General features: G+C 30.3%; 2 protein-coding genes across 4 annotated transcripts; one reads left to right on the forward strand and one right to left on the reverse strand.

The window, feature by feature from the left end:
* Nucleotides 1-1,388: 1,388 nt before the first annotated feature.
* LOC108720680 (cytochrome b5 reductase 4) lies at nt 1,389-12,229 on the reverse strand. 3 transcript variants are annotated; one of them, XM_018444801.1, is made up of 11 exons: nt 11,911-12,229; nt 8,518-8,861; nt 5,780-5,950; nt 5,122-5,222; nt 4,869-5,022; nt 4,151-4,407; nt 3,847-4,069; nt 3,202-3,496; nt 2,929-3,015; nt 2,266-2,424; nt 1,389-2,088 (listed from the first exon to the last, which is right to left on the reverse strand). In XM_018444801.1, exons 2-11 carry the CDS (start codon nt 8,759-8,761, stop codon nt 2,034-2,036), a joined length of 1,746 nt encoding a protein of 581 aa, XP_018300303.1. In that variant the 5' UTR covers nt 8,762-8,861; nt 11,911-12,229; the 3' UTR covers nt 1,389-2,033. The 3 variants fall into 3 exon arrangements, with proteins under 3 accessions (XP_018300303.1, XP_018300305.1, XP_018300306.1); XM_018444803.1 differs by lacking the exons at nt 8,518-8,861; nt 11,911-12,229 and adding an exon at nt 6,438-6,734; XM_018444804.1 differs by lacking the exon at nt 1,389-2,088 and having other exon boundaries at nt 2,355-2,424; nt 2,929-2,984.
* Nucleotides 12,230-13,206: 977 nt separating this feature from the next.
* Nucleotides 13,207-26,120, forward strand: LOC108720676 (fatty-acid amide hydrolase 2). Its single transcript, XM_018444797.1, has 9 exons — nt 13,207-13,553; nt 22,339-22,546; nt 22,938-23,141; nt 23,281-23,486; nt 23,867-24,009; nt 24,090-24,268; nt 24,439-24,828; nt 24,958-25,140; nt 25,222-26,120. The coding sequence occupies exons 2-9, from the start codon at nt 22,373-22,375 to the stop codon at nt 25,318-25,320; spliced, it is 1,578 nt and encodes a 525-aa protein (XP_018300299.1). The 5' UTR covers nt 13,207-13,553; nt 22,339-22,372; the 3' UTR covers nt 25,321-26,120.
* Nucleotides 26,121-26,527: the final 407 nt, after the last annotated feature.

Here is a 26,527-nt window from a genome sequence, read left to right on the forward strand (position 1 = left end):
CGCGGCCAGCTTGAGAAGACGCGAAGAGATCGAAGAGGTTGCGTGATCGAACGATCGGTCGACCCAACGGTGGCGCGTCGCCCGTGACATAATTTACTTTACGCCAACGATGGGGACCAAAAGACAATTCATTTTACTGCCTCCTCGCGCAATTTCGCTACGTCATACCGCGAAGGGGAATTTACCACGATCAATAGACACTTCTGTACACGCCGGAAAATTAAGCCGGCCGCAAAGTTTTGCATTATGGAAAGTTCTCTTATCGGTCGAACAGTCGACGAGGCCCTTTTGTGGAAACCTACCACTCGCTGAGGAAAAGGGGAATGGGCGACGGGACGTTATTACGCTCTCTTGCCTTCTTCCTCTGGGTTGCCTAGATAAATATACCGATGTATATTATTGGGGGTGGCGGAGCGTCTCGAAGAGATTGAAGGTGAGAATTTACATCCTCCTCGCTATCTACGGTGCACTCGAGAGATTCACCCGGCAGTTTTTCAGCCTAAGAAATTTAACAGAGGCAAGCACATCGGTATATCTTCTCGATTTTCTGGCGCTCTCGGATGCGCTTCGAGAGGAAGAAAAAAATGAGAAATTTAGTCGCGTCGCAGTTTTTCAACTATACAAAGATAAAAGCATTTATGTCAAGAATAAAAAAATACATGTTACGTATCTTCCACGGACGAAATGAAAATAAAAGCGATATCACAGAGCAAATTGAATTTCTTAAAAACTTAAATTATCATTTAATTGGTAAATGTCAATAGCAGTTTGATTAATCTAATCATAAAATTATTTAACTTAATTTGAAAATTAAGAATCAAAATTAACTACAATTAATTTCCACGAAAAAAATTTATGATTTCAAATTTTTTTCGTTAATTATAACTCCGTTATGATACAACTTAAAAATGATAGGGCATCATTGTATCTCAGTATAAAAATACAATATACTTAAAACAGTTTTCAATCATTTTTTATGTATTTATATTTTTAATTAATATCGGCATATATATTTATGCGTAAATATACAGCATTTTACGCCATTTTTCTTCAAAGAACAATTATTTAATCTTAATTTATTTACATAAAAATAAGACTAACAATACATATTAAAAATATATGTTCAACCTAATGAACAAATTTAAAATACTAATTAAAAATATCCTTGATTATGATTGTAGAATGCATATTCTATACAAGAATACGCATTCTATAATCATAATCAAAGAAATATCTACTCATTTTTATTAAGCATTTATTTAATTATGTATTTACTATGCGCTCTTAAAATTCTCAAAAAAAAAGTACCTTATCTATGTGATTATACAACTTAATTACACAACTAATAAATCATAAAATTGGAAGTACATAGAGAGAATACTTTTACTATTATATGGTAGTCTGCATGAAAAGACAGTTTTTCAATCAACATTTTCTCTGTAATAAAACATGTAGATATTTTCAATATACTTGTTTTCAATAGAATGTTTTCAATAGAACTGTATAGATCAGATTTTTCATATATTGTGAGGCATATGTCATTTTCGCATCTAAATCGCGCAATACAGGTTCGCTTTTATTTTCGGGTTGCCATATTACCTGGTTGCAAAAGTACATATATATATCTACTTTACGGACAGTATTACAATTTATCGCAGCTAGAATGCATTGTTATGGGCGGAAATGGGAGTAAAAGTGCTTAAAAATTTTCATAATTCCAGAAAAATACGCCTTGATAGATACATCATGACAGTTCACACAGCTATCACAGAACATCTGTACTAATGGATGCTTTCCAGCAAAAAACACAGATGACACAGTGTAACACAGTGAATCGTTGTATCTTCGATGTTTGTCAATGTTAAATAAAGATGAAACTATCACTGTGTTACATTGTTTCTCTTGCTGGAAAGCACCAAATATTTAACTAAATGTGGTTCGACAGGTACGAGTTTCATCTTATTAGGCTCTCTAAACACTCTCTAAAAGGAAAGGAAACATATATATGGCACGTATACTTTCAGCACAGACGATTAATCGTCGAAATCATACATTTGGTGAGATTTCCAACCGAGTGTTTGAATACACCTAAAATAAGATGACATTTTATAAATAATTAAGAGACAGCAAAATGCTGAAAATGACAAATCAGAGCGGTCATACAATTTTTGTCTTTGTATAATAAAATTATATAAATTATATTTGCCACTTATTAAATTATAAAAAAATATAAAATATGTTTAATAAGTAAAAAATGCTACGTACTTTTTCACGGATAACATAAATCCTTTTGGTCCACACGTAAATATGCATCCTTCTGGTGAACACTCGCCAATCAATTCTTTCAGTAATTTATCGGATACTGTACCGCGTCTACCTTCCCATTTATCTCCTGCTTGTGAAAGGACATGTGTAACTTTGAACCTAATGAATACGAGACATTAATTTTCAGTTCGATAAAATCTCTTTTTATTTTTAGAGTAGCTGACGTACGATATCTCATATTATTGATTTATGATGGATATAATTTTTTACACATGGTATATTGTTGTATATCATGTATATTATACATTATATATAACAATAGCACGAAGACACTACCACGTTTTCTGCTACCGTCCTTTAACATTTTAGTCTTTCCTTTATGCATATATAAATTTGTATAATGATTCAATTAAATTTTAGTTTTAATAAGGAGAAATTATGTTTGTATATAATCATTATACAAATTTATATATATGTTACGGGCAAAGTACGCAAGTGGACAGTATCGACATTGCCCGGGCAATACTGACATAGCTTGACAGACAACTCGAGTAATGTCAATATTGGTCACTTACAGACTTTACCTGTAACATATACATGAAAAAATGACTAAAACTAGAGGTCACAAGTAATTTCTATATATTTCCACATGCATGTACTTACTTCTTTTCTGCAGATACTCTGTCAAGTTGCTTCACATAAAACATATTGTCTTCATCCTTATTAAAATTTAGAAGATTGATTAATTTTCTGAAAAAGATTTTAAATCAATTAAAAATAAAAATAATTAATGTAATATATTAGTCTATATCTACTAATCTACGCTATTGTTAATATTATATTTTTTTACTATTTTTATTTCGTATTACTTTATTCTTTCAAAAATAAAATATTATGGTTTAAAGAAAGTCTCAAATGGAATATACTAATACTTACACACTGCGCCTCGCTAAAGCTCGCTGAATTATTCCTAACATCGCGGTTAAACCCGTTCCACCTGCCAGCATGTGAATAACAGGATACCGATCGAAAGATTCGGTTACAAAGGCACCTAAACCATTGCTCATTATAAGAGTTTGGCCAGGTTGTAATTTAGTAATGGACGGACTAAGTGTACCATTCGGATATCGCTTTATCATCAAGCAAATGCAATCAGGCTTGTAATTTGGCGCCATATCTTCAGGATGAAGGCACGGTGGGACAGGAGTATATGACCTTGATATTTCCATTCCTGCGACAATATAAAAATATATCAGCATATTTTTGACAATGTATGTATATTTTTATAAATATACAATACAAATGTGTTATATAGATATATATAGATTTAGATCCGTTTTATACGATTCTATTGAAAATATTCTATTGAAAATTTTTATACATATTCTATTACAAAAAAAATATTGGTTTGTGAAAACTGTTTTTTCATGCCGACTATATATAATAGTAAGCTAGTAAAGCTACTCCCTATAAATTAAAAAATCCCATTTATTGCTAAAATGTAATTTATTCTAACAATAAAAAGTTAAATATTTTATTGATAAAAATAAATATTTTTTGAAAGCAGATATCTATGCTTACCCATTATGTTCATTTTGACTTCTATGTGTTTCCCAACAGGAATTACTTCTAGAAAATCTTTCGCACGTAAAACTAAGAAATGAACTAGTTTGCAAAGAGGTGTATTACTGAGTACTTCGTACTCTCTGTACGTGCGTTTGTTTGTGATTGATTCTTGCGATAATGTATGATTTCCCTGAGATTTCCAAATATCTTTAAGCTTTTTTGTAAACGTAAAGTCTACCTGCAACATATATGTTTTTTGAGTTTACGAAATACGCGTTAGGAAGTACGTAAATATAAATAAACTGATTCAATAATTTACCTGCATTGTCTCGAAATCTCTTTTATATATTGGCGGCCATTCCACATCTGCGATTAATTCGATCTCATGGATGATAATGTGTTTTTCAAAAATTAACCTGAAGATGATTTTTGAGTCACTCAACCTTTGTAATCGGTAATATACACCTAGATAGTCGCGTACACCTTGATAAAAGACTGTAATAGAATTAGATGTTTGCCGCCAATCCATATTCACATTAGGCGAATTCGATGAGTTTTCATCAACTGCCTTTTGTACTGAAACAATAAAAGTTTGCTCTGACCATTGTTCTACATCTTATAAATGCATGATTAGATAAAATTCGACATTTGTCATTAATCACAGTTATTTATATCTTTTTAATTGTAAATCATTAATATAACAAATATGTAGTATATTTGTTGTTACATATTAATCATAGTATTTTTTTTTCAATAGGCAAACAGAAACATTTCTTGATACTTAAATAAATAAAATAGTTAAAAATATTTTATAAATACACTCGAAAATAGTCATATTTCAGAAAATAATAGAATTTAGACATTATTCATTGATTTATAGAAAAGCATCTTGTTCGTGTTACTTGCGAACAATACAAACTTAGATATAAACTTCTGTAATGAGCCAATACTGTCTATAATTTATTAATCCAGTAATATTTCTCTAAATATAGATGATCTAGAAACAATACGGTGCAACTGTTACAATAGATACTCACCAGTAGAACGTATATTTCGACCCAATGTCACGGGCAAACAATTGTTCGACTTTTCCGTTATTGAGGAAGTGCTCGATGCGGAGGAAATCCCACGACTTAATCTGCCTACGATGCATTTTTGCAAAATACTTTGATAATTCACCCAAGAGTGCACCTGGAATTAACGATCTACGGGTACATAAAAATAATTACCACTCAGCGAGACGATATAATAATATCAAACGTGAGATTGTAAACAACGTAAGGATCTTACGTTGTCGAATAATTTCGTGGCGTCTTTGCCGACACCTCTCATTAATTCATCAACTCCTCCTGGATGAAAATCCATATAACGTGTAACGTTGAATACCACTCCTGCAATTAAAATCAAATTTGTTAGAATTCAAGTTGAACAATATGAAATTTGTTAATATGAATCAGTAAATGGCAAAAAATGAATTACACCAGCAATCAAATTTCTAATGATTATTGAATACGTAATTCTAATTAGTATTCACTTCGAAATTTCCTCAATTAGTGTTTGCGGGTTTAATGTACTTTAAATCAATGTATTTTTGCTTAAAGTTAACGTATTTAAATGATTTTTTTCATTTTGAAGGTAAAAATTCAAGGAATAAGATTATATACTTTAAAATTATGTAAGGCTGTAAAAGACCTTTATTATAAATTTTTCACAACATAACTGAAAAATATCCGTGTCTATTGGATCCGAAATATCAATTAGAATCAAATAGATCTGATTAAACTATTTAATACACTGGATTATTTTACGTACAGTTGAAGTATTTTATAAAAATAACATTATATAACAAATGAGCGACATATTGCTAATGGTACATTAAATATTTCAAGTTGTTACCGATAGCAAAAAGTTTTCTTTTAATGGGCATAAAGTATAAAAATGAACAAACCTCGGATTGCAATCCAAGCATCGGTTTGCTTGTTATGATTAGCAAGCTCGGATAAGGTCACGACTTGTGGTACACCACCGACTCCAGTTAAATCGATTCCCGAATTACCCAAACGGATCCAATCCATCAAACTATGCCCCGGTGCCAAGGCCGTCTTATTCTGTGGGTTTCCTGTAAAAAAGGAAACAAAAATAGAAATTCATTATAAACATTTTATTACATTTTTTTCTATATTGCATAAAATACTTACAAATACATAAATGAAATAATACTCGTAGCCTTAAATTATTAGATTATTATATAAATCATTTGTCATATAATTCAATTTTATTATTTAATTTATAATTATTATAATTTTTCTCAATCAATTATAATGCATTTACTATTTCAATTATACTTCATAAATTCTTAATTAACATTTTTCAATCTGATGAATATTAACATTTTTTCATATTTTTAAGATGAAATTATTTGAAAGCATTTTTAACGTTTAAAACATTGTTCTCTCTATTACGTCGTTCAATCTACGCATTACAAATTAGTGGTTGAGAACATAAGGGTGCAATTTATCTACAATGTACATATACGAGCATGTATAGATGCATGTAAACGCGATGGAGAAAATAGAGATTAATTGACAATTACACTAATTACTAACCGTCCTGGATCTGCAGACCGAGGCTCTGCGGAGATCCATTACCATCCGCGGCGGAAACCAAAGAAGCGCCGCAGCATCGTGGCATTTTTTCATCGGAACAACAGGAATCGCGGAGACAATATCATTTTTGCAGTCGCTTCGTGCAAATTCGCGAAATCGATAAAAGTTCTCACAATATGCCAATTTGCATAGTTTATCTTGATAATAACATGGAATTCAATTTTTTCTTAACGTGTTTAACATGAAGAGATAAACAAGATGAAGGAGTAAATGAAGTATGCGACGTAAACGAGGACATCCGTTTTACAAATAAACGTATTATTAGTACTCAAATGTTAGAAATGTAATAATGTCACAGATGATATCAATAACATAATACGTATGATAATACGTACAATAATATATACGATGTATGATATGATATAGAGAAAATATATTCTAATGTATACATATTGAACAAATTTATATACCAACGGTTATTACCGTTAAAACTAATGAAAACCAATTAAGGTGCATGCAATTACAAACAACTAGCAAATTCATGAGACGGAAGTACCGTGCAAATATAACTTTTAACGGATCTCACAGGATCAACGTAGATATTGTTCGTCGTGGCTGAAAAATTTTAATCCGATATTCAATATGCTGATAATCCAACACTTGTTTGATGTACATTTATGTATACTTTTTATGTTAATTTAATTAATTCTCGTAGCAGCGTACTTAATTAAAAAAATTTTCTGCCTTTTTCTCTTTCCCATTTAATTAAACATATAAAAAGTTTTATTCCACATTCATCGATTTGTTTTAATTATATATCTTTAGATAAATTTAATTTTTCATTTTAGCTAAACTACAATTAAAGCATAATGTATAATATTAGCATTATACATTAAAAGAGATTTTATATGTTTTTAAAATAAATTTCATAGAATTTATTAGCAAATTTTAATTATGAGTTTAATTTAGCACAAGTCATATGTAACGTTTCAAAAAATATAAAAGTTGAAGAGATTCTTTATCAAACTCTTACAATTATTTCAAAAATTAGTCCAAACGTTTGTCAAAAAATTCATAAAAGAAATAATAATCTTTAGAAAATATCTTAGATGCAGAATAGAGAGATATTTATGCTAATATACATTCGATTGATTAGAATTTTAATAAAGATGCAAGTATAATTCTCCTTCATCTAGTTTAGTTAAATCTTCTTCATTTAAATAAGTTAAGTTCCGACTCAGGGTAGCTTGCTTGATTCAGGTCACCATCGATTCGTTGTACTAATAATAAAGATACAAGGAAAATGCTTAATTATTTAAGGTCCATGTGCAATGATGTAATGTGCGGCTAATAGTATACTCAAATCGTTCGCTTAATACCGATGTATCCGAAAAAGAAGGTTGTTTACAAGGTTATCTACATTATCGAGAAGCAATGTTCACTACGATGGTTTTAAAACTGGGACGGAAACGCGATTCAAATCGCGGATCTCATCGGTGACGAGAAACGAGAGACTAGATTCCGGTGATCTCGTGGTGAAGGACCGGAGAGTACTGCGCTGAAACACGCGGCCGAATATAACCCTGAGACAGGTAGATCAATATAGTAGCGATGGACGACGCTCAGCTCACCACGCAGGATCTCTCGCTAGTCGGAGCGCGCTTCTCCGTGTATCAAGATCTTCTCAATGACAGTTAGTAATACGAAAGGCTATTACTTAATCGGTTAAATAAAGTGTGTTATTCAATTAAAATAATAAGACTATCTCGGATGAAGTGATATAAATCGTGAATAAAAATGAACAAAAACGGAAATTTTATCAGTTTTATAGAATTATTTTTGCATGACGCAAAATTTTAGGTATTTTTACAATTTTATATACATTATAGATATTTTGATATTTTATATCTATGAAAAAATATCACGATTTGAAACATTTCCTACGTCACATTCTCTATTTTTTACGTGCTTTTTCGCACAATTTTCTTTGATTCACGAAATGTAACATAGTTTAACACACATGGTTATGACACTATTACTTCTATTTTGATTGAACGAAAGAAGAATCAAACGTTCCTACCAGTAGCAGATCCGGACGATGGCATTGTCTTGGTTTTTGCTTTCATTTGCTCGCTTTGAATGGGCTTAACGACACCAGTAGGTAACGTTAAAGTACTCCTGGCCAATAGACTCGTAGGTGAAGACGTTTTCACGTCCACTTTCTTTATTTTGTCCTGTATATCATCGATATCATAACTAGGACATTTTTCTTTCTCATTCTCATCTCTCGATTGGGTCGACTCTGAAGAATCGTTCTTCTTCATTGATTCCTTCAATTTCTTTTCAAATATAGAAAGTCCGAGAAAGCGTTGTGCTTCGTCATGTACGTCTCGATAAAGACTCCATGATTTACCTTGTTGAACTCTGTCACACACAATTAAAGCAAATCATTATTTTGACGAAATTTAATAGCTCATTGATGAAAATTTAATAACTCTTTAAAACGTTATCATAATAACTTACTTTAATGTACGAAATTATAATTGCAACTGTATAATTATTATATGGATTACGTTAAAATCAACAGCATTTATGTCGCGATTTAAAAATATTAAAATTTTTAATAAAGAAAATGAAAATGATTTAACTTAAGCTGCTTCTAAATGCTTAATTTTATAAATTAAATATGTAACAATGATACTGCAAAATTAAAATTTTGTATCTTGAAAATTAAGACAAGTAAAAATTGTATAGTAAATAATTCTTTACATTCGAAAATCATTTAGAGCACAAAATAATGCAAAATGTCAAGTGCAAATATCAAATACGGAAAATAATTCTATTAATCATATTTTTAAGTACTATAAAAAAATTCGAGATCAATTTTTTTTAAGAGAAAAAGTAATTAAACACAAAATTAGACAGATTGCATTATTTTTATATTATCCTCTTTTAAATGTTTTATTTCTTTTTATTATAAAGTTATTTTGACATGTGTATTATATCTTCTAAAATCGAAAATTTGTCAAGATTAGCACTGTAAAAATTAACTAGTGTTTCATGATGTTACACGCGAGAGTTCATCATCCATTTGCATTGCATGGCTCACAAATCTAGAAAGCGAGACGCATTAGGACACGTAGTCGTATTAGTGTACTCGCTTTCAATTACTTTCTCTATGTACTTTCACTTTTGATTGTTCCTCAACAAATATACATAACAGATTTAAACTTAACTCTATGTGCACAGAAACGCACAACGCTAAATTTAGCTAAAAAGTAGGAAAAAGAGAGAGATCAAAGAATCCTAGTATTTATAAATAAAATTATAAAAATGTCTAACCTTATTTTTATCTTTAAATTGTTAAAAAATAAACATAATGAATATCAATTAAAAACTATTCTTAGATCCAACATATTTTAACATTTTTTTATATTCAAAATACAGAAATAACCCACAAACCACGTAGCTTCTTTGAAAAAAATATCCGAGGAGAAGCCTTAAAAGTATTATTTTTTATATTAAAATTGTTTTATGTTAAAATTATCGTATTTAAAATAGAATGTGTTCTTCGTAGAAGTCTATTATAAGTTAAATATTTTGGACCTCAAAATATTTTTAAGACTCTAATATTTTTTTTTGCTCAGAAAGAGAAATAAATATTGAAACTAAAGCAAAATATATAAAAAAATGTGAGATTAACCGAACACTAGTATGTATTCAATGATTAAATCAGAAAACGTAGATTAAGGGTATTTTTAGGATTAACTTTTAACTGATAACATAATTGTGTACATGTATATATATATATATATATAACATTGTTAAAAAGTGTACATTCTCGTTTTAATCATGTCTTACTTTTACTCATGCTTATATATTATTTCAGCTATAAAAAGATAAAAAAATAAAAACTATTTTGACAATAAAATAAAGTAAAATAAAACTGCAAGAGGATAAAAAAATTTATAATACATTTTTCAATAATTTATTTCGCTCTGCATAACTGCTTGTAATTTGTAATAGAGATAAATAAGCGTGAAGAATTACAAAAAAAATTAAATTAAAAATAAATAAAAAAATATTCCATTATAGTGTGTAAAAAATAAATTAAAAAGAAATAAAAAATATTCAAATATTTTCCGCACAGTAAAAATACATCGAACGTTATGTATTTAAGAATTTATTCTCAGAACGTTTTAATATCAGTAAAAACGATAAGACTTTGATTCTATTCGTAACCTATCTTGAAAGTCTTGCAGCGGCATTCTTGCTGACACAGGAATAATAATAAAATTGCGCAAAGCATTAAACACTCTTTGTCGAGTAATTAAAAGGCAAGTAGTTGCGACGCGACATTCGGCATTCTGCTACATCAGTGAAAAGCGAGCTTTCCTGCAGGCACTTCCTGGACAATTTGAGTCTTATTGTCAAATGTAACATTAAACGAGGTACTCCTATGTCTTATTTACCTAAACATTTACATCATACATATTTAAAAAAGAAATAACTATATAATTTAAAATAAAGGTAAAACATTGTTAGATGCATTCGAAGGATATATAGTATTGATTTTATTTATCACTTGTTGTTATTTATGGACTTCTCAATATCAGTTTTATGAGACTTGTGCACCTTGTGCATGTACTCTGATAGATATTTATTATTTTTTTTTTTTTTCATGAGTAAACAGTCAAGCAAATGTTGTTTATACTGGAACAGATACCTCAGCTAATTGTAAGTTCCATCATAGGCTCTTTTGCACAAATATCCGTGAAACAAAGTAATTTGCATTTGAAATAAGTTTGTGTATGATAATATAAAAGATAAGCGCATACACAAAAATAGAAAAAATATCATTTTAATATTTAAAAAAGTGGCAAGTTTTCAATTTTTTAAGGAAAAAAATATTTTCTTTTTTTTTAAATATATGTATGACTAATAAACAGATAAATGCATTATAAAAATTTATGTTTCTTATATAAATAGTGCACAAAATTCTGATATTTTGTGTTATGAAACAAAAAGCAAAAAAAATATGTTTACATCTTTGAAATAAGAATATATCTGCAAGATATATATGTTAATCTTATCCTCCTGTCAATAAGAGTGATAAATAATTACTACTGATAAACAATTACTAATGATAAATTGGTAATAAATTGTTTCACTGTTTCAAAATTAATATTATGATTAAAAATTCAATTATAGTTGTACATTTTATATCTTTAGAGCTTTATTTTTCATATACATGTCACAAAATAATATGTATTTTTTTACTATATATATTATATTTAATACACTAAAATATAATATATATATTAATGATAATACAATGCAACCTCAACTCAACATAAATTCTAATTCTGAACAAATTCAATTTTTTTCGAAAGTGTTTCTTACTTCTAATTTCCATCGCTGAAATTATAAATTTCGAGTGTTATTTTTGAACGACTACAACATCGGAACTCACCAGAATTATATTTATATTTCAACCCTTGTTCGCGGCACACGTGAAACATGCGAACTCAATTCCGGATTGGGTTATTTGTGCAGCAGACCGACAATCTGTACACGCGACAATCGCCAAGAGAACTCGAGGACGGTAAACGTCTGACGTACAGAAGCACGCGTCAAATGTCACGATAATTGCCACTCGTACTAAAACACACGCGTGCTGGAAAGGTTAAATGGCCTCGAAAATTGCTTGTGCTCGAGTCCGTGATCGCGGCCACATTTCGAGGTTAGGTTTCTGGCAGTTTCTGGATGTGCTCCGTTTAGTTGCTCCGTCTCGCGGCAAACTTCAGGAGCGTTGCGACAAGGCCGTATATACTACACTATATAATTGAACCGATTGAATCCATAACGTATAGATGATGTTGATTTCAACCGGTTTCGTATTAGCTTTATAAATTTTTTAATTAAATTTATTCACTTGATACGAAGACAAAAAGCACTTACTTCTACGAAATGACTAAGTGCGTGTATATGCTGACTAATTGTCAGTAAAATAGCGCGTGTTACGCAGTGTTACGATAATGTTATTACTCATCTTTAAATATGAAGTTCTCCATTTATGGAACATAAACAGCTCTGCGGTATAATAGATATTCTTTTATGCTCAAGCTGAAACTATAAAAATAAAGCTAAATAAAATATGAAAAATAAATTAAATACGTTATATGAGAAAGAAATATATCATTTTTCTTATTTATTATATATATTTATTGAGACACTTGTATGTGTGTTAATAATATTAATTGTAATTATTATATTACTTTAAATATATAGTCTTTTGAAATTCGTTGGAAATAAATAGCTTTATAGAGCAATAGATATCTATTTTAAATTAAGCCAAATATAATATATGAACGATAAATTAAATGCGTATATAAAAAAGTACATAAATTTTCATATTTATTTATACATATTAATTTATTGAGACACATAAAAACGTAAAATATAAAATTTCTCATAAATCTATAGTCAACTTTTATTTATTGTTAGTTTGATGACTATAAAATACTGTTCATTGCGAGAGAAATTTCTAATTAAAACGTATCTCAAAAGTTAATTAATTTTCTATGTTTTCCAATATTAGAAGGTCCCATAAATCGCTTGGAACCTGTCATTAAAATTAATTGAAATCACGGATTCTCGAAGGGCATACATTTGAATATGAAATCGAAGATGTGGAGATTCCAAAACTGCTCCTGAACCTTATACGATTCACGAACATGAAGCCGTTCATCCCTCACTCATAGCCTTTAGTTTCGACTAGATTCGCGACACATCGGAGCGGCTCCGGCGGGAGCCGAACCTGACCCGTCATCCGATCGGTGTGAAGTGAGTCGCGCGCGCGGAGCCGGCGGAGCACAGTGAATAGCGGCGGTGGATCGTGTTCGTGTCGGCGTGTCGTTTCTGTGCAAAAAAGCGGAGTCAGCGACGGCACCCGACGCCAGTCATCCCTTGGTGTTCGGAAAAATCGGCGGCCGCGTCTTGAGTCGCAACGATACGGAAAGGAAGAAAGAGGCAGACGTCAGGCGAGGAAAAGAGTACAATCAGGATCCCGTGACATTGTCAATGAAACCCGGTTTAAATCGTTCGCCCATCCCGGTGAGTACTCTGCGTGATCCGTCCCGTGGAATTTACGGAAGAGGTAGGGCGGGAGAAGGAGCCGGATTGTTTTCCAGTCTTGAACTCAATGAAAAGCACAGACAATAGGAACAACAGATTTCGGCTTATCAGAAATTGTGTATACTAGAATGCACGGTTTCTGATAGGTTGAAATCTGTTATTCACCGTTCCTATTGTCTGTGCTTTTCACAAAGGCTTCTCTGCCGATGTGCAGGTTGTCTCGGCACGCCGGTAATCTCTATTTGCGTAAACGATTGGTGAGGCATTCCGCTTCCGTCGACTATTCGCGCGAGGGAGTGGCACAGATAAAAATCGACCGTGGTTTGCAGACGCGCGAGATAATAGCCCGAGATACGGTTGAAAAGCACAGATGATAGGAACAGGAAATAAGAAATTTCAACCTATCTAAAATCGTATAGTCGAAGAAATACTTTCGTAATTTTCACCTTATTTTACGACACACAATCAACTCCAAAGCGTCTTAAAAACATTTTTACAAAAGATGTCTTAAACCATAAACATAATGAAAAGTATAGGAAAAGGGAATAACAGATTTCAACCCATCAGAAACCGTGCATTCTAATAAACGCAGTTTCTGATAGGTTGAAACTGTTACTCCTAGTTCCTATTGTCGGTACTTTTCATTGTTCAAGACTTTAAGTTTGAGACATAATTGAAAGGAACAGATAGTAGGAACAGGGAACAACAGATTTCAACCTATCAGAAATCATGTATAATGGAATGTACACTTTTATAATTTTCACCTCGTTTCATGATACACAATCAACTCCAAAATGTCTTAAAAACATTTTTGGTAAAGACATCTCAAGCCTGAAACACAATAGAAAATCACAGGCAATAGAAACAGAGAATAAACAGTGTATCAAAACACACGATTTCTGATAAACTGAAATTTGTTATTCCCTGTTCCTACTTCATTGTCTGTGCTTTTTAATTGTGCCTCAGGCTAAGATAAATGTATTAACTAATTAGTAAACAATTAATAGACATGACCCAATTATTGGACGAAATTATGCAAATTTTAAATATTAAGCTTTTAATGACATGTACGACTCTGAATAAATTCGATAAAAATTTGATAAAACGAATTTAGGATTGTGTGCATATAACTTTTATATATACTTATTAAAAGCGTATATTTAAATTTTTCGTCATTTCGTTCAATAATCGGGTTATGTCCACTAACTGGTACATTTATCCTGTATCTTCGAAAATCGAGATGGCATGAAGGTGAACTACTTTTCCTCGTTTCTTCGACGCGAAAGATCACCGCTCGAGTGTTGCTCCGAATTATAAATAACAGCACCGTTGTCGTTATCGTGAGACGAAGAGAAAGGTTTCCGATTGCCGAGCGTCTCTTGAGCACGCGAGCTTTTTTGTAACGGACATTAACGTACATACGGGTAAACGGATACTTACTTCCGGAAAAAAGTATAGTTTATCGCGAGAAATCGCGAAATCATCGAGTAATGAGAACGCCAAATTAGGTGAATGTCAACCACTAATGTATGGCTGTAAGCCGGGCGATTATTCCGGTCGAATTCCTGCGATCGATTGAAGCAGAAGATGTGTACTTGAAAATGACAAAATACTCTTTAAAATATCAATTTTCTAATATTTTTGTTTAAATAGATATTTCTGCACACTGTTGAATCTGTAGTGTCAAATTTAACTTAACGTGAGTCGCCACTACTCCTACTCAATCATATCGTTATTTTATACTAAAACAATGATTATATTTGACACTATATAGTGTTAATTTGATACTATATAGTGTCAAATTGACACGATATGCAGAGTCAACTATCGTTTTGATAAAAAATAATGATATATTTAGTAGGAGCAGTGGCGATAATAACTCATGTTATTAGGTTAAATTTGACACTATAGATTTAACGGTGCATATTTGTGCAATATGTAAAATAATTATTGAATGTGTTTAAATGACTAAAAGAAGAAATGTAATATATAGTTTTCTCGCAATCTGAATAATAAGAAGTGCCCAGATAGCAACGTGTCTATCTTGTTGCTGGCATGTTGCTTGTTAAATATGCATTGCTAAGCATGTGTTGCTATCAGAATTGCAGCAACTGAGTGCTCTTTGTTGGTAACTTGATGCCTTCATGATAACTTTGAGTAGCAACTTGCCAGCAGTTTGCCGACAACTTTAAAATCGTCATCATCAAAATTCGCACTACTGCCATCATAATATGTAGCATCATGCAATGCTTTCATATCACCGATAACACAAGATAATATTGATGCAAATATTTACAATGGTTGCAAATATGTATATACAGTGAATGTAAAATACTCTACAATAAATCTTCTTTTATAAAAATACAAAAATTTATTATAAAATTGGATGATCGCGTTGTTATCAGCTACATAAGTTGATTAAAAATTAATATCAGATGTACCTGATTTTTTAAAACGCCGCTAACATCCATAAAACAAGATGTAAGCTATTATATTTTTGTCTATATTACTCATTTCTCATATATTTTATATTATTGTTACTAAATATTGCCTATATTAACTAATAATATAAAATATTGATAAGGTACGATTTAGGCGACCAGTACGCATTCGGCAACTCTCCCTTAATTATAAATTCAAATTAAAACTCGAAAATATAACTCTGTTATTTAAAATTGATGCAGCTATCTTGCTGTTAAACTGCTGGCAATACATATACATATTGTTGCCTGCATGTTGCTACAATATCGGTATATTCGAAATCGTTGAAAACAAATCTATGGCAAGTTTCCAACATTATAAGCAATCGCAGATTTATATGATTTTGCTGAGACACGCTTTGCTATCTGGGTGGGTGGTCAAGAAATAAGTGATGCCCATATCGGACTACAGATTAAAAATGAATTGGAATTTAATCGATCGAGAAGAAAGAAAACCAGTATCAAGTTAGTGAGCTTTACTTTGATTGGTCAAATTCAAATTCAATCTCAATCCTAGTCTAAACCTTTCAGGCTTAACGAGATTTTTTTTACATTTTTATTTAATTTTTCATCTGATAGCATCGTCTATTTTTACATTTTGAATATAAAAATATAGAAAAAGAAAAGAAAGATAAATTGCAAGGTATGTGAGGTGTAACATCAAATAACATCAAAAATCTTTAATGTAAGTCTATATTAGACTACGTATTGGAGATTGAGAATTGCAAATTGAAGATTAAAATTTGGCTCCTCTAGCCCGATATAATCGAGTAATATTAATAAATAATCTAGTAATTTTAATAAATAATAAATAACACCTCGTGTTATGCTAAACAATAAATTACAACATACAAGTTAAGTAAACGAACAAAATAAGATGATCAATAAAATATAAATTTTATTTACATTAGCAAAAAAAATCGCGGAACGTTTCGCACTTAACAATAATCTTCAGCCATTGTCATAGATCGATATCTGTAAAAGTACGAAGCATTATATATTCAGACGTATATTCTTTTCTAACATCCTATACTATTAAATCTATAGTGTTATATTTATAAACAATAGTTATATTTGACATTATACAGTGTCAAGTTGATACTATATAGTGTGAAATTGACACGATACAATGTCATACATAATTATTGTTTTGGTAAAAAATAACGATATGATTGAGTAAGAGCAGTGGCGACTCGTTAGGTTAAATTTGACACTATAGATTAACAGTGTATAGCGTCACTTTTCTTTATATCTCATACAGATTGTTTTTAATTATATTTAGGCACTATGGACACTCACAACGATTTTAACGTTGTGGACAAATTACAAAAAGATTCTTTTAACTTTACTTTTTTTACTAGTAAACGAAGAATTAGTTCTATTTTTATCATGGACTACAATTGTTACACTGTTAAATCTATAATGTCAAATTTAACCTAACGTGAGTCGCTGCTCCTATTCAATCATATCGTTATTTTATACTAAAACAATGGTTATATTTTACACTATACAGTGTCAAGTTGACACGATATCATTTTGGTAAAAAATAATGATATATTTAGTAGGAGCAGTGGCGACTCATGTTAGGTTAAATTTGACATTATAGATTTAACAGTGTACACCTATCTATTTTTTTTATCGTGGACTGTCTTATCATTTGGACTTTTTGAGGAAAGCGTTATATACTCTATTATTATATACATATTTCTATGTCTACATTGTATAATGTGGCTTCTTACTGTTCCAGTTACATAGCGTATATTTTATTCATTATTTTTCCATTATGGCTCAATAATTTATCAATAACTTAATTTAATAATTTAAGATTTATGGCTGAAGATGATTTTCATTAAGTACAAAACTCAGCGAAGTTCCACAATTTTTTCTGACTATGTAAATAAAATTTGTTTTATTATAGGTCACTTTATTTTGTTCGTTTAATTGACGTGTACGTTATAATTTATTGCTTAATTTTAATTGGTTATTTAAAATTCTAATCTCCAATTCGCAATCCTCAACCTTCAATGCGTAGATATTGATTGTTAGCAGAATTTTACTGATCTCTAGATTAGTCTCTAGATATATAGAGTGTTTCGAAATCCGAATATTATTGTGAAATTTCGTGAAAAAGTAAGTAATAAAAGTGTAAGCCATTTTTTTCATAAAATAGGTTTTTAAATAAAAACATTTAAAATATAAACGTTGGTTAAAAAGTTATCTGTTCGTGTGATGGTGTGCGTACAGCGGCAATGTTTTGTTTAGTATCTAATACTATTACACGCACGTCACATAGATAGATAATCAATGCTTATTAGTCTAACTCTAAACGTTTATACTTAAAAAACTACTTTATGGAAAAAAATGGTTTACACTTTTATTATTTAACTTTTTTACGCTGAAGTTCCACGCTGCATTATCCTCGAATTTCAGAACACCCTGTATAATGTCGGGATAAAACGAATACTTCAAAATTGTGCTTAAATTGCTTAATTGTGCTTAATTGTGTATTAAAATAATTAACTTTAATTTATTTAAAATTTTTCTCAATGAACATTCTTTTAAATTCATGATAGGTGCGTCTTGAATGAAAATTGGTCGATGACTAGAAAAAAAAGTTATCGTTAGAGTTAATAACCTTGGACGAAATTACACATCTGCGTGTCAACGATTATATTCGACGCGCTACTTTGCGCACTGTGATACACTTCGTGTTCTTTTCACACAGTCTCGATTTTTGCTTCTTTTATTCGACAACCTTGATTAATTAATTCCGCGTAATTGCCGAATCATCGTTCCTTCCTGAATTAGTATAATTGTCGTTATAGTATAATTGGTCGTTATGGCATAATTGATCGTAAAGATGAATTACTAGTTGGACGATTCGCTATCCTTGGGAGATCGTATTGATTGTCTAACGAAATAAATTAACTTCAATTAAATAATCTTCAATTTTAGTTTCGTGTCGTAAACAATGTTTGCTATGATATTCCTAGTGGGAAAAAAGCGGTCCCGTCGAAAAGCGACGATAAATGACGTAAAAAAACACGATATTTTTTTATTACTTCCTTTATCAGGTTTACAAATTAACATATATGAATCTAACATGTGTTTACATCACATATATGAATATTATCTTTCTGCGATAATTTACGTCAGTTTAACAATGTAAATATCGTGATATTGTGTAGAATAAGGATAATACAATCACAGCGGAAAACACATATTAGATAATTATAAATTGCATTAAAAATTTTAAATAAAATAAAACACTAAAGGATTTCCCAGTCATTCACCGATAGATGAATACATGATGCATGTAATTCTTGTCGTATATTTTTTTAAGTTGAGACGTTTGACGGTATTCTATTTGTAAGCTATCTGTACAAGTATTTCCAAATATTGGTTCGCGATAAAAATGGTAAGCGATTTGTCAAAATTTATATAACATTATTTAGGAGATGCCTTATATATGTACGTTCATATATTCCACTTTATTTCTTGACCATCTCAACTATGCAGAAGTCTGATATACATATACTTTTATATTGATAATACTGGTGTTAATAATTCGTTTGTAAACCGTTTGTAAACGATATGCTCTACTCTATTAGAGTATCGTTTACAAACGGTTTTTATGTAAATATTCTTATTTATAAGTATGTTAAATTATTCTCATTTTTTTTGTCTCTTATATAATAGTAAGAGGGTACATTTAACTTTTCAAGTTGCACCACTTCTTATCGTAAAACTTACCGTAACATTAAGTTTGCATTGTTATATAACGAATGATAAATAATATTACAGATATGTATACATGTAACAAACGCGCGTATTTTGTTTATTTTCTAAAGTTTCTTATTGAAGTAGTTTAACATAAATCGTATTACATTCGTCAATAAACGAATGTTGATGCAGAACGTATCGAATAGAATACTATTAAATTCCACTTGTTTGCACTATTTCAATCGTATTATCTTTACTCTTGCACGTAGCGACTTTATAAACTTTATAACCTTGTGTATCTTGAGTGATTGCACAAAATAGCCTTGTTTCAATAGCTTTGTTTGAATCGAGAAGTGATTCGTGTTTTCGCACAAGTCCTTCAATAATATTTAAAATATGACAATGAGTCAGAGACGTGCCAGTTTAAATATTAAACTATCAGCGTCACTGTTTTTTTTGGAAATGATACATAATATAGAATTGTTTTGATAGTACAAAATAGGACAAATTCAATCGTATTGATTTCTGATATTATTTTTCTTTTATTTTGAATTGGTCCTACCAGCTTAATATTAAACCAACATCACCACGATTTTTTTCGAGATGGCACATGGTGCAAAATTATCATTAATAGTAATTTAGTACAAAATGAGTATACTAAAAATTCCGATAAGTCCGATTTGATTCTGGTGATTTGACCTGCAAGCTTTATAGAGCTGAAATGTGACATTTCTAATTTGCGAATATCCAGAAACTACGCGATATATGAAATCTCTCAATTGATTTTTCTAAACGTGAAAGATCTCTACTGCGAAACAAAGCTTTGATTTAATATTATTAAATTAATTGCTTATAAAAATTATATTAAACATAAATAGTTTATAGAGTTTGACGAAGATCTTTTGAAAAGAATAAGTAATCAAATGTTTATCAAACTTTTGCAACACTGTAAGCGAAATAACAAACGAACACTATCTTATATTAAATTTCGAACTTTTAGCTCAAGCTGCTAATTAAATTGCTGTTTGAACAAGCTAAATTTGCACTTTCAAGATTCGACAAGCTTTGAAACTTTTACTTTCTTCAGCAAATAATTCGTAATTAAATAAAACCATAGTACAGACATATCGACATTTTACCATCGTGTACAAAAGCATGCGAGATCACCCTGTATTTTAATTCCATTATGTGTAAAGCTGCTTCAAGCATATTGTTCCGTTAGCCTTGATATGTAATTTCGTGATTATATCATTAATGGTTGTCCACGGATTAAGTGCATAAGCGAGTATCGTTCTAGAATTCACGCCCTTGAATCGGTCTGCTTAGGAATATTTATGTAATTTTCCGGCAGCGAAATTTCGCCACTTATCTATTATTATTTATTGCCAATGTACGGTCACATACGTTAAGTCATCAGTTGTTTGCCGCGAGTACGTGAAATACGCAATCGAGCATAACAAAGCACGATTTTGAAATATTTCTTTTTTGCGATATTATATTTAGAGACCAATGTTCAGTAAAATTCTGCTAACAATGAATTGTTTTAGTACGAAATTTTACTTGTCCGTAAATTCGCGCGCGTAGATAACATTAATTTACGAAGAATAAATTTCGATATCGTTTTTTAATTATTTTTTTAACAATTTTAACATAACAAATGTGATTTTAAAATGACTCATTAAAAAATAACAAGGAAATAATACCGTACTTTCGTTAAATGTATTCCTTTAATCCTCATTTTTCTCTCCCTCTTTTTCATTTATAATTGCATATGAAAAGAATTACTTTTTATTTTATCCTTGTAAACTATTTTACTTAGATATTATAATTCAACGTTTGAAAATAAATTCATTTAACAATTTAAAACGTTATTTTAATGAGTTTGTGGAAAACAATGTGAAAAACATGAGAAATTATTTGTAACAGAATAGTCATATCAAAAAGGAAGCCAATAACGCGATAAGTTGTAAGCGAATGTACTCGTACGATATTGCAAGACAGTCTTCACACAGTAACATTTTCCAAGGCAGAATAATGATTCATATTTGCATTCGATCAGTATGCACGTCATAATAAATTTCTGACACGCAATTGTCATACATAATAATATTATGAAATCCATAATATGAAAATAATTTCTATTGTTTGCTTGTACTTTCAAATGCGCATTTACAATTTTCAAATTACAAAATTAAACCGATTATTCTTGTGTATTATTTTATTTTTGGCCTTCTTTACGCCGTTGAATACACTGTGAATCATAGCGGGTTATAAAATCATTATTTTCTCCGTGAGACTTTATTTAACGAGTTTGACGTATGACCATATATGAACGAATAATTTTGTGAAGGAAAATAATTTTTAATGTTAATCACATTTTAATTATTACGCTTATTGTTAAATATTTTAATTGAATCCTGACTAATCAAAATATATGATACAGGAAGGTATATTTTTATTTTTGTTAGTGATTAATGTATCTTATGAATATGTATGCAATGGACGATCAAACACATTAAAATAATTAAAATTGTAAATGTATATACTTTTTTTCTTGGCAGGTGAATGTCAATTGAAGAATAAACACGAGTCAGAATGCAAACTCGACAGATCCTAGGCGTATGCCATCGTTTGATAGAATTAATTGTGAGAGGAATATCACTATTAGTTGCTTTTGTCAGAGGACCGGCGCAATCTCAACCACCCATCAAAGATTTAACTCTCTTGCACAGCACAACCACTTTAGCGTTAAAAATTCGAAATAGACAAGTAAGTTTTTGTTGCCTCACACTTTTTGGATTTCCTCAGTGTTTAATAAATTTTGACAACTTGTTTTTGAAAAGCTTCTACCAGTTGTCTGTTCGTTGATCTTTTTAAATCTAATAAAAAAGTTTTATTTTTGAATTAATTATATGACTAATAGTATTGCGATGCTTATCTTAAACATGATAAATAAAAATAACTCGCCTGTATTTTTTCTATTTTTCCATTAATGTCATTAATTGTTTAATGATATATAAAAGAACTCTGGATTTGCATCGTTAATAAATACCATAATTAATAACATGACCAGGATAAGCCTTATTAACTACCTAAATGACACACTTCTGCCCATGTTAGCTAATTATTAGTCGGTCATGTAACTACTTATTATTCACAGTTAACTTCCGAAGATGTGGTATCTTCGTATATAGAAAGAATAAAAGAGATTCAACCGATACTCAACTGTGTAGTCGCAGAATGCTTTGAAGAAGCTCTTAAAGAAGCAAGAAAATGCGACGAACTGTTAAAATCTCAGGATGCTCCGTCCGTGGAGTTTCTGGCCAAAGAAAAACCATTATTTGGCATACCTTTCACCACCAAGGTAACTTTTGATTTTTATTTGTTTCACAACTTAATTTCATTAAAAGAGTCGATAGTTCAAACAATTAAGTTTTTACTTTTTATTATCTATAATTATGTGACTATAATTTAAGGATATCATTTGTATTATTGCATTGCAGGACTGTATTGCAGTCAAAAACATGCAGCAAACGGCCGGTCTAGTTATACGTAAAAACACTATCGTTGATAGAGATGCAGACGTGATAAGATTAATAAGATCAGCTGGAGCCATACCTCTGGCACTGACAAATATTTCAGAACTGGCAATGTGGTGGGAAAGCAGTAATTGTCTATTTGGTATCACTAAGAATCCGTATAATACAAGGTACGATACGATACATCACCATGGTATAGTATAATATTATCTCCAATTATTTCACAATATTTATTGAACACATAATTGTTTATCGAAACTTTATCGAAAAAATTATTCAAGAGATGAAATAAATTTTGCTTTACAATGTACAACTAAATCATAAAAAATATTGGTAAAATATAATTATTGAATTTGTTTTAATATTCAATATATGTATTATAAATATTATAAATTTATGTATTATAATATAAATATGCCAATGTGTGTATATTAGGCAGCAGTTACGAAATTTCCTCATAACTTTATTATAACTTGAATTTAAATGTACTACAGAAATCACAAGATTTAATTCTACAAGAATTTTTTATTTCATTGTTATTTATTTTCAGACATATTGTGGGCGGTTCTTCGGGCGGTGAAGGCTGTATACAAGCAGCAGCTGGATCACCATTTGGAATTGGTTCGGATATTGGTGGCTCTATTCGTATGCCGGCATTCTTCAATGGAATTTTTGGTCATAAGCCAACTAAGGGTGAGGAAGATTGAAAATTTGGATAATTTAAATATTTCTTGTTATCAACGTGAAAATATAATATTTTTATTATATTATAGGAATTGTTTCGAATGATGGTCAATATCCTAGTGCACATAGTGATGATCAAGATCAATTACTCGCCATTGGACCAATGTGTAGATTTGCACAAGATTTAACATTAATTCTTAAAATTATCACAGATAAAAATGCCGATTTATTGAAGTTAAATCAGAAAGTGGATATTTCGAAAATCAAGGTAAGTTACAGTTTAAAATTGAAATAAAATTAATTATTTTTTTCTTAAATTTAATTTTTTTTTTTCTTGAATTTAATCTTATTTTATATATGCATGCTTTTGCAGCAAAATATCAAGGTTAATAATTTATCGTATAATAACCAGGAAATCATATTTCTATGTAACTTTAGCTCTATTATATGGAAGACGATGGTGGTCAGTATCTGATTTCGCCAGTGGATCCAGAGATAAAAACCGCTATGAAAAGAGTGATAAATTATTTCGAAAAAGCGCACAAAGTTAAAGCCACAAAAGTAAACGTAAAGAAGCTTAAAAAAGGCATAGCCCTCTGGTTGGCAAACATGGCATGCAAGAATGAGGAAGATTTTTCATACGAGCTAACCAATAGAAAATATCAACTTAATATCTGGTTGGAAATTATTAAATGGATGTTATTTATGAGCAATCACACTTTGGTTGCTCTTGTCACTGCCATATTCGAAAAATGCGGCGTAAAACATGGAAGTGAGAAACATGTTCGACTTATGCAACAGAGTAAAGATCTTTATCAGGAATTTAAGGTACTGTTGCATTATTTTTTTGTTGTATGATTTTTATATCAAACATATGCTTCAAATATCACTATTGCTGTAAAATTTTTCTGTATATAAAAATATACATGATGTTTTATACTCATTATATTTTTTTAGGATATTTTAGGGGAAGACGGTGTATTTTTGTATCCAACACATCCAACTGCAGCTCCAATGCACCATGAACCGTTGTGTAAGCCGTTCAACTTTTCTTATACTGCAATCATTAATGTATTAGGCCTACCGGCTACGGCTTGTCCATTAGGTTTAAATAAACAAGGACTTCCTATTGGAATACAGGTATGTATTGGTATATTTTTGTGTAAAATTAAAAGGTAGTGTCTCACTTGTATTTTAAGTAATATAGTTTTAATCATATAGGTCATAGCAGGACTTTATCAGGATCATTTATCTCTCGCTGTTGCGGAAGAATTGGAACGAGGTTTTGGAGGATGGGTACCACCAGCAATAGTAGCCTGATGTCAATACTGTCATAGACAATAATTCTATGAATGAACGATGTACACATAAAAGCCTCATCTTACCGACCCTGCCATCTTTCTCTTGCGTAATATTATATTTATATCAAGATTTTCATCTATGTAAACATTATTTAGGTAAAGTACAAATTATACGAATACAAATATGTATATGATGAATATGTATATACGAGTATATATACTCAACATGCATTTAATATGAAATTTCTTACAATGTTTGATATTCCGTAAGTTTCGTGATGAAGTAAATTTATATGGTACGATTATGTTATAACTTTGCATTTATGAAATTCCAAGGTAACATTTATATTATATAACATCTAAATAGGAAAGTGTATATGAATCTTCTGACCAATTGTTTATTGGAACTCCTTGAAATAATAACGATCGATGTTGCGATATTACAGCCAATTATATTAACAATATTAATTCAACATAAAATAAAAATATCGCTACGTGCATATACGCGTTCTTGCATGAGAAGAACAGAAATCTTAGTTTTCAAAACGAGACATTAAATGTTTGTATAAACATTTAAAAAAACAGAGAAGATAGTTCTAAATACGAATATTTTCAATTTTATGTTGAATTGCAGTATTTATATACCTCAGACTTCTATATATAGAATTTTCTATTTTCATACGTGATGTATGTAAAATCAAATGGTAGCAGGGTGCTTTTGGTAACATGTGATAAGACATTCTATATTATTTAAGACGTGTATTGATGTTGAAAATTTATACATATATATATTTTATCTACCGAAATAAATTTTTATTATATTATTTCATCACAATTAGATCTTCCTCATATCCATTATTCTTTTTTCAGCATTACTGTGACATGCTGTGAATAACAAAAATATTTTATTAATATGGATAACGTAAGATAATTTTATAGTTTAATTAAGTACTACTCTTTTACGGTAATCAGTATAATATAAAAGAAAGAAGTGCGGAATGTAAGAGTTGTCGCGTTTAAAATATAATTTTAACTTAAATATATATTATTATATCACATCGTGTCAAAATTATTGTACATTTAGATGCAGTGCATAATAAATTACATCTTAGAGTTCTACAAATTTCAAATTTTCTGATTTATCTTCGTAATAAATAACTTATTACATATATGTATAAAATGTAGCATGCAAAAAAATTGATCTATGAGACAAATAATTACTGGAA

This window comes from Mycetomoellerius zeteki, unplaced genomic scaffold, assembly GCF_001594055.1.
Source record: "Mycetomoellerius zeteki isolate Tzet28-1 unplaced genomic scaffold, Tzet1.0 scaffold155, whole genome shotgun sequence".
Taxonomy (NCBI): Eukaryota; Metazoa; Arthropoda; class Insecta; order Hymenoptera; family Formicidae; genus Mycetomoellerius; species Mycetomoellerius zeteki.

Excerpts from the sequence above, each read along its gene's own strand:
- LOC108720680 (XM_018444801.1), bottom strand. The coding sequence starts at position 8,761 with ATGAAGAAGAACGATTCTTCAGAGTCGACCCAATCGAGAGATGAGAAT. Across the intron at positions 4,408-4,868 it reads TCGAAATATACGTTCTACTG|TACAAAAGGCAGTTGATGAA; the intron begins GTGAGTATCTAT and ends TTATTGTTTCAG. Across the intron at positions 2,425-2,928 it reads AGAGTATCTGCAGAAAAGAA|GTTCAAAGTTACACATGTCC; the intron begins GTAAGTACATGC and ends CGTATTCATTAG.
- LOC108720676 (XM_018444797.1), top strand. The coding sequence starts at position 22,373 with ATGCAAACTCGACAGATCCTAGGCGTATGCCATCGTTTGATAGAATTA. Across the intron at positions 22,547-22,937 it reads TAAAAATTCGAAATAGACAA|TTAACTTCCGAAGATGTGGT; the intron begins GTAAGTTTTTGT and ends TATTATTCACAG. Across the intron at positions 24,829-24,957 it reads ATCTTTATCAGGAATTTAAG|GATATTTTAGGGGAAGACGG; the intron begins GTACTGTTGCAT and ends ATATTTTTTTAG.